The 8,545-nt window shown below is 59.7% G+C and overlaps 1 protein-coding gene across 1 annotated transcript in view; it reads right to left on the bottom strand.

Annotated features, from left to right (window-relative positions):
• Positions 1–5,785, bottom strand: part of OLFM1 (olfactomedin 1) — a gene marked incomplete at both ends in the record, with an annotated part of 22,816 nt that extends 17,031 nt beyond the window's left edge. Inside the window, 2 exons of the mRNA XM_079706659.1 lie at positions 3,541–3,690; positions 5,636–5,785. Of these exons, the coding sequence (XP_079562785.1) occupies positions 3,541–3,690; positions 5,636–5,785 (300 nt within the window). The remainder of the gene's footprint in view (positions 1–3,540; positions 3,691–5,635) is intronic.
• Positions 5,786–8,545: the final 2,760 nt, after the last annotated feature.

Below are 8,545 nucleotides of genomic sequence, written 5' to 3'. Positions count from 1 at the left end.
GCTGAGCAGAAGCTGCGGGACCCTCGCTGGCTTCAGCCTGGTTCTTCTGCTGGGGCCACACACAGCCCTCTGGGCTGTTCAGCTGCCAGAGAAGGATGCTTTTAACAAATTCAAGAGGTTTTAAATTAAAATTTAAATTTAGAAAACATTTTAAAGATGCTAAGTCACTCAGTCGCTTTAATACGTCCCTCCTGTGGACTATAGGCTGGATGAGCACCTCCCTCTCCGGCTGATCAGAAAGCAGATCATCAAGCCCCAGGCGACCATCACACTCCTGCATATTCTCTGAGCTCTCCGTCTAGAGGCCCCGCCTCTGAGCGCGTCCATTCCCTTACCCGTAGGATGTGTCCCCGAGAAGCCAACTGAGGAGTTCAAGGTCACACAGCTACCAAAGGCACAGTCCCCCACCCCGCCCAAGGTGGCTGCAGGTGCCAAGCGGGGAGGGGCGGCAGCAACCTGCGCACGCAGCAGACACAGCTGGCCTGGAGGCGACCACTGATCGCTAATACTTCTGGGACGTTTCCTACGTTCCAGGCACTGTGCTGAGCCCACTACGTTATGGATCTCATCTGATCCTTATAAAACTCTGGGAGGTGGGCGCTATTTCAAGTCTCATTTTACACAGAAGGAGACCAAAGGCTCAGAGAAGTTAAGTGCCTTGGCTACTGTCACACAGCAGACAGCCACCATGCAAAGCCCGGACTGACTCCGGAGCCCACACTTTGAAGCTCTGGGCCATGAGCTTCTTCAAAGAGAACAGAGCCTGAGGCCCCTGCCTGCCCTTTGCCATGGGTCCTCAGCCCTAATGTGGGGTGACGGCCTGGCTTTCATGAGACACTGGTGCTAGGTTCCTCTCATGACCGCAGGCCAGTTCAAAGCAGCACCTCTGGGCTTGGGACCGAAGGCTCCACCTTTGGAAGCTCCTCGGGTGGGTTTGAACAGGATGCCAGGCTGGAGACCCAGGCACAGCTGGGACCACAGGCCCACAGACAGAACAGATGCTCAGATGGTGCCCACCGAGAAGGAGAGAGGAGGAGGAGGCTGGGGAAGGAGTGAGGGACGCACAGCCCTGCCCTTCTCGTGCAGCAGCCAGGCCCTCTATACAACAAATGGCTCCTGCCCCGAGAAGTGGGAACACAGTGCCCACGAGGGTGTAAAAGCGGGCTTTAAATGTTTAAGCAGTAACGCTGTGGCGTACACAGGCAGGAAGGAGGCCTCCAAGGCCTGTGCTCCCAAGGGCTCACAGAGCTGTCTGGAACTGACCATGGCCTCCCAAGGGCTTGAGGGGCCACCCCCCAGCTGCCCGAGGCCCCTCCGAGCTCCACCTCCCTCCTCTACAATAATGAATAATTAAAGGCCCCATTAGGCTTCGGTCTAGTCTGGTGTCAATGAATGTTGGTGGAATCTGTTACATACATTTTTCTTTAATTCTTTTAAAGTGATTTGCTGGGGTGGCCAAAGATGGCAGCACAAAAACACACAGGTCCTCAGAGGGGAGCCAGGCGGCAGCTCCTCCAAGCCCTCCTCCTGCCCAGGCCCCTTCCGCACAGCAGGGCCGCGACAGCCTCAGGGACCCCCCACCCTCCCCACTGACTTCAAGAAAGGGACCTGCTTTGCCAGAACCCGTCTGAGGGTCTGTGCACAAGCCGGGCTCGAACCGAACTAGACAGACTCCGCCAGCTGCCGGGCCTTCCCCCAGGATGAAGGCTCTCCTCCCGGAACAGGCCCCCCAGCGCTCCTCGGCTGATGGAGAAGTCTCGGCTTTACTGAGAGTGTGTGTGTGTGTGTCTGCGTGAGCGTTTATGTGTAACGTGTGTGGTGTGTAAGGTGTGTGTGTAAGTGTGAGGTGTGTGTAGTGACTGTGCATATGTGTGTGGTCTCTGTGTGTATCTGTGTGTTCAGTTACATGTGGTGTATGTACATGTGTTGTGTGTGGTGTGTGTACGTGTGAGCTGTGTGTGGTGACTGTGCATATGTATGTGTGTGCGGTCTCTGTGTGTATCTGTGTGTTCAATTACATGTGGTGTATGTACATGTGTTGTGTGACGTGTGTGTACATGTGAGGTGTGTGTGGTGACTGTGTATACATATTTGTGTGTGTGGTCTCTGTGTGTATCTGTGTGTTCAGTTACATGTGGTGTATGTACATGTGTTGTGTGTGGTGTGTGTACGTGTGAGGTGTGTGTGGTGACTGTGCATATGTATGTGTGCGGTCTCTGTGTGTATCTGTGTGTTCAATTACATGTGGTGTATGTACATGTGTTGTGTGTGGTATGTGTACATGTGAGGTGTGTGTGGTGACTGTGTATACATATTTGTGTGTGTGGTCTCTGTGTGTATCTGTGTGTTCAGTTACATGTGGTGTATGTACATGTGTTGTGTGTGGTGTGTGTACGTGTGAGGTGTGTGTGGTGACTGTGCATATGTATGTGTGCGGTCTCTGTGTGTATCTGTGTGTTCAATTACATGTGGTGTATGTACATGTGTTGTGTGTGGTGTGTGTACGTGTGAGGTGTGTGTGGTGACTGTGCATATGTATTTATGTGTGTGGTCTCTGTATTTGTGTGTTGTTATATGCGCTGTGTGTGATGTGTGTCTGTGTGCGTGTGTGTACGTGAGCATGTGTGTGTGGTGTGGGAGGTGTGACCCCTCTCCCGCAGGGCGTGAAGGGGCCTGATGTAAAACACACCCTCTCCCTGGGGAGGGCGGTGAGTGCAGCACTAGGGCCGCCGTTTCTCCTTCTCCCCTCAGTGACTCCCAGGACAACTGGAGCTCAGGTTACCTGAGACCCCAGGGTTCCTGAGTGGAATGTTCCAGGCGGCAGGTTGCCAAGATCCATGGGGAGTGCCAGCCTCCGTGGGGGGCAGAGGTCGCGGGCCAGGTGGGAGGCCAGCCCCGGGGTTGAGAGCCAACCCGGCTCCCTGCTCACTGGCTGTTTGTCTTGGGAGAGTCAGTCCACCTGCCTGGACCCAGATTTCCACTTCTTAAAATGGGGTGAAAATCTCACCACCTTCACCTGGCTCTTGTGAAGATCAAATGAAATAGCGGATTCAAACCCCAAGTGTTGTGCCCAGCTGGGTTACAAAGGTGATGATTTAATCTGCTTTTGCACCGGGAAGGCAGCCACGGGCATGAACACCTGGCCTGGCTGTCGCTGGGTCCAACCACTCAGCAGCGGGGCAAAGATCCCACCCAGCGGCCCTGCTTCCGGGCTCCAAGGGAGCTCTCCCAGGTTCTGCTGGGCGACAGCTCCAAGCCCTCTGGACCACAGGCTGTGGGCGTGACCCGGAGATGGCAGTGTGGGGGAGGAACCCCAAATGCTCCCTCGCTAAAGCCCACGTGGCTCCCAGTGGAGCTTTCGCCTCCTCCTGGGCAGCCCTGGGGGAGTCTCCGTTCCTCCCTCCCTCCATTTCATTCATTCACCAGTATTCCCAGTGGGCCATGCCAGGGAAGAATGAGGTCTTGGAGCTGGGACGGACCTTGCTGCCGGCGTGGGCACACAAATGCACACACACGCGCACGCACCCTGCACAGACTCACCTTCTCCAGTAGCTGCCTCAGCTGTTTCGTGCGGGCATCCCGTGAACACATGGTCTGCTGGGGGGCGACCACCGTGCAGATACACCTGCCCTCACTGTCCTGGGCAGAGCTGTACACCTGCCAGCTCTCCTCAGGGTTGGTGGGCAGCACCTGGAGAGCAGGTGGGGCGAGGGAGAGGGAGGGAGAGAAGGTGAGACCAGAAAGCAGCGCACCAGGATGACCGTCCACGTCCAGCCCCCCGGGAAAGGGCAGAAAGAAGCGGTCCAAAGACATGTGCCGACCGTGGGGAGGTACAAACAGGGAGGAACACAGACGGTCTCCCATCAGGATCCCCAGGGCTGGAAGGGAGTCAAACAGGCACGACTCTTTAAAACATTTTTCTTAATTCAAGGGATTTTTAAATTTAGGGGATGTTTGGAGCTTTGGCATCTGACCCAACTGATAGGTTAGGTGGAAGGGAGGGGTGACCGGAGATGCACGCTGGTTGAGGAACCAGGCAGGAAAGCAAGTGGCTGGTTGACTCACAACGGCACGTAATTGAGAAATAAGATCTCCTCCCGTAAGGTGAGCAGGGGAGGCTGGCGCAGCCTCTCTCTGCTGCTCCCTGGTACTGGAGAAGCAGCACCAGTGGTACAAGCCGGGATCCAGCAGCCTCTTAGCCCAGAGCTGCGACGACCCCGAGCCCCAGCAGTGTTCCCGCTGGCAGTCTGGTGAAGGCTGCCCGCAAAGATGCTGGGCTTCAACTCTGCACAGGCTGCCACCCACTAGCCACTGGGCAGATGTCACCAAGTTGCTGGTGACATGTTGGGCAGGGGTCACACCCAACCTCAATCCTGAGGTGTGCGCAAGGACGGTCACGAAACCAGAGCTGCACATGGCTGCTGACATGGTGACATGGCTGGTGTCACCTTGCAGCTCAGGTGGTCCCGCCCATGTACATGGGGGCAGACAGACACCACTGTCCGAAAACACGAGTACAGACCCTGCAGCCTGCCCGGTGGCCTCAGGTAGTCACCTCCCTGCTATTTTTAGCGTTGGTATGGGGAGAAGTTGGGTGGAGGGAATCCACAGTAGATACATTTCATTTCGTTCATTTCCAACCCCAGGAGCTCAGGACCCAGAGGCAGGTACAAAGTCATCAGCAAGAAAATGCTGCATGCAATTCTTGAAAGAGCACGTGAGGTGAACGCATGATGATCTTAGAAGGGGTCACCAAGAGACCTCCTCCCCGAGCGCGGCGGCCTTGACAGCCCAAAGGGAGCGCGAGAGGCAGCGCGTGTCCTTCACCTCTCCTTTTGGCTTAGAGGGAGCAAGGCTGAGGCGCGCCCCTTCCTCCGCCGGCCCCGCCAGCGGCCGTTCCCCAGTGGTTCCGGCTCAGCCTCCGCTCCCGCCACCACCTAAGTCAGTCCAGTCCAGAGGCGGCCCTGGCCGCTCCCCCCCTCCCCCAAGGCATCGAGAAGCTTTTGGGTCGGCAGGGTGGGAGGAGGGCGCGGAAGGCGAGGGGCGAGCCCGCAGCTGTGGCTCCCCGGGCCCCGCCCGGCCCTTCTGCACCCTCCGCCGGCGGGGACCTTGTGGATCTCCGCACGGGGATGGGGAGAGAAAGACGCCTTGGGACTTTGAGCGCAAGAGCTCCTTAGCCCGCCCGCCCGGGCCCCACTCCGGCCGGTCCAGTCCGGCTTTTGCAAAGTGGGGCGGGCTCAGTTTCCAGCCCCGGCTGGACCCAGCCAGACTGGGGTCCACCGCGTCTCCACCCCTTACTTGCTGAGTGACCTTGGACAAGTCCCCAAGACCCCTGCTTCAGTTTCCTAACCTCATCAACAAGGGACTTATTCGTTGAATGAGGACTCCAAGCCTCTGAGTCCCTGGGCAGGCTCCCCGGCCCCGCGAGGGGACCGGGCAGAGGCAGGAAGCGCCACACAGAGGGGACCGCGGTCGGAGAAGTGGCCGAGGCTGGGGTGTGGGGAGCAGGGTGGCCCCCGCGCGTGACCTTGCCCCTGCGCCCGGCTCCCCCGCGCGGCGCCCTCCCGCCCGGGGCTGGGGACCGGGAGGGAGCGGGCGAGGAGGCCCCGCCAGGGCGGGCGGCGGGCGCACTTACGCCGGTGCTGCGGTCGAGCGTCCCGCCGCTGGCCGCCGAGAGCTTGGTGGTGTTGAGGCCCACCAGCGAGGGCAGCGTCTGGGACATCCAGTTGGTGATCATGGCCATGGTGCTGAGCACAACCCCGATCTTGAGCAGCGGCACCGACATCGCGCCTGGAATGCCTCCTGCGCCCGCGCCGCGCCGGCGCCGGCTCCGCGCCCCGGGCAGCCTTCAGGCGGCGGGCTCCGCGGCGGGCAGGGGCGCCCGGCCGTGTCCCCGCGCCCCCTCGGCCCGCCGCCGCCCGCCCGCCGCAGCCGCCGCCGCCGCCGCCGCCGCCCCGCGAGCCCCTGCCATGGCCGCGCCGCCCCGGGCGCCCGGGAGAGTGGTCGCCCCGCCGCTGCCCACCGTCCTCTGCCACCCGCCCGCCGCCGGGATGAGGCGCCGGCTCGGGCTCTGAGCGCCGCGCGGGCTGCGCGCGGGGGCCGCGGCCGGGAGGCGGGGACACGTCCGGGCGGCGGCCGACGCAATCTGCCCAGGAAATGGGTGGATTTTTCCTCTCCACTCCGGCTCCCCGCCGCCCCCTGGCTGCTGGCAGCGAGGCCTGCAGAGCCCCGTCACCATGGAGGAGGGAGGGGGTGGCCCGGGAGGAAAGACAGACCACCCCCTCCCAAGTCGTCAAAATCCGCCCGCGCAGACGGCGGCGTCCCTAGCGCATGGGCTGGCCGCTGCCCTTCCACCCTCAAGGTCGCCGGCCAGCGAGCCCCGGGCACCCCCCTGAGACCAACCCCACCCATGCCCAAGGCCTCCGTCCCGCTGCTGGGGACTTGCTTGGCGGTGGCTCCAGGCTTCCTCCAGCCCGGGAGCCTCCTGAAACCCAGCCAGGAGGGCGAACTCCTGGCGGGCTCCGAAAGCAGCCCCTGGTGGGGGGTCTCCAGCCCCAGCGCTGGAGGGGGGGGCTAGGGGAAAGGCCCTTCTGGGAGCCCGGGACAGCCAGGAGCCCTAAGGCCTTTGCTGGCAGATGTGGCACCGCCCAGTGTGGGCTCCTGGGTCCAGGTGGGCATGCAGCAGGGGTGCAGAAGCTGGGTGTGGGTTTGGGGCTCAGGCCTCCGAGCAGGGTTGCTAAAGCGGCCCCACCCGTGGTGAGTGTGGTGCAGGTGGAGCCCTGGTCAGGGGCCTGGGGTCTGTGGCTGGGGGGCGGGGGGTGTCCTCACTGGCTCTCCGGGTGGGGGGGGGGGTCTGATGCCCAGGCAGAGGGGCAGGGCAGACTGGCACAAGTCCCCAGCCCTCGGCAGCATCGGTGTCAGGACACATGTAAGTCTCCTTGGAAGCGCAGGCCTGCCTGGGTCAAACGTCTTAATAGCACTTTAGAATTTGCAGGAGGCTTCTAACGGGAGATGAAAGGTATTTCCTCCAGGCCTCCCGTTAAGCTTTTCTCTGCTCCGTCCCCCTATGTAGCGGGGACTCAGTTACAGCCAGGATGGTCCTGGCCTGAGCATTGGTGTGAGACCCATGACCTCAAGGGGCTCCTTTGGCTTGTTTTCCTGGTTAATGCACGGATCTGTGGCAGCCTCTGGGTTGGAAGCAGCAAGTTTCACCAGCTGGGGAAGGGCGCCATCTCCCAGCTCCAGCGGGTACTGCAGGCTCTGCTCCGCGACCGCGGTGCTCTGAGTCCCGCCCGCTGGGTCTGGGGGGCGGGGGGCAGCAGTCCCCCACTCTCCGCCTTTCTCCTTCAGTGAACGTTAAACACCGATTTAGGGCCGCAAGCTGTGCCGACCCAAATCACTCACACCCGCTTCCCACTGCAGAAGGACATGGACCACTTATTTTGTTGGAACAACTTCAAATCCAACCCAATCCAATCTCCAAAACCTCATGCCGCCCATCGCGGAAGCTGCAGGTATTTACTTATCACCTACTATGTGCAAGATGTGGGGTGCAGTGTGCTGCAGACCCCAGATCAAAACCACGACACGAGGTACAGCCTGCTGTAAACCCCAGGACAGAAGCAACAGCAACGCGATAGATCAGACTCCGGGCATGGTGCATGAACGAAAACTTCCCTACAACCAACCGAGCACATGCATCGCCAAGAGAAGCATCTCGGAGTGGACACTCCGTGTACAGACTCTGGGGCCGGACAGCCTGGGTTTGAGCCCTGGTTCTGCCCCTTACTGGTTGTGAGACCCTGGCCGAGGTAATTAGCCCTTCTGTGCCTCGGTTTCCCCATCTGTAAAACGGGTTTAATAATAGCAGGATGTGTAAGGATTCAGTGAGTCAGTGCAGGAGCAGACACGGCAGCCAGTAGGGCTGCCCATGCTCGCCATCCCCGCTTTGCAGAAGACCAGAGGTGCTCAGAGGGGACACTCAGCTGAGCGACTGGTACGAGAGCCTGTGACGGAGCTGGGATTCAATGCCCCTGGACACCTCTGCCACCTCTCCAAAGAGCTGCTTTTGGCTAAAGACCACACACAAGAGATGCTGTTGATACAGACATACAAATGCGGAAGAGGTATTCCTGGACGTGAAAACAGCTCCCAACACCCAGAGCTATGTTCTAGGAAGGTGAGCTCCAATCGAGCAGATACAGAGAATTCAAAAAAACCTCTTCTGATCTTGAAGAACTTTTGATCTGATTTCATGGCAGTCATGTCCCGTGGGATTTACAATGGGTACTCTAAATTAGAAGAGTGCCAACCTGGCTGGGTTGTTCAGGGGAGGAAATGAAATCCAGGTCATTTACACCGATGAAGCCAAGTCCTGCTCCAAAGACCTGCTGGAGTCTAGACCACCCAAGGGTTGAGGAATGCCTTCAGCTCCCCTGGCCCGGGATCTCTCCCAGACTCTCCAGGGGACAGGCAATTAGGGCCGGCCTGGAGATCTGAAACCCCCTTATCATATTTCTCCTGAGCTTGCAGTCCTGATAGGGAG

This window comes from Hyperoodon ampullatus, assembly GCF_949752795.1.
Source record: "Hyperoodon ampullatus genome assembly, chromosome: 6".
In the NCBI taxonomy this organism is placed as follows: domain Eukaryota; kingdom Metazoa; phylum Chordata; class Mammalia; order Artiodactyla; family Ziphiidae; genus Hyperoodon; species Hyperoodon ampullatus.
The sequence above is the reverse complement of the archived record's forward strand: the minus strand, read 5'-3'. Positions and strand labels throughout refer to the sequence as shown.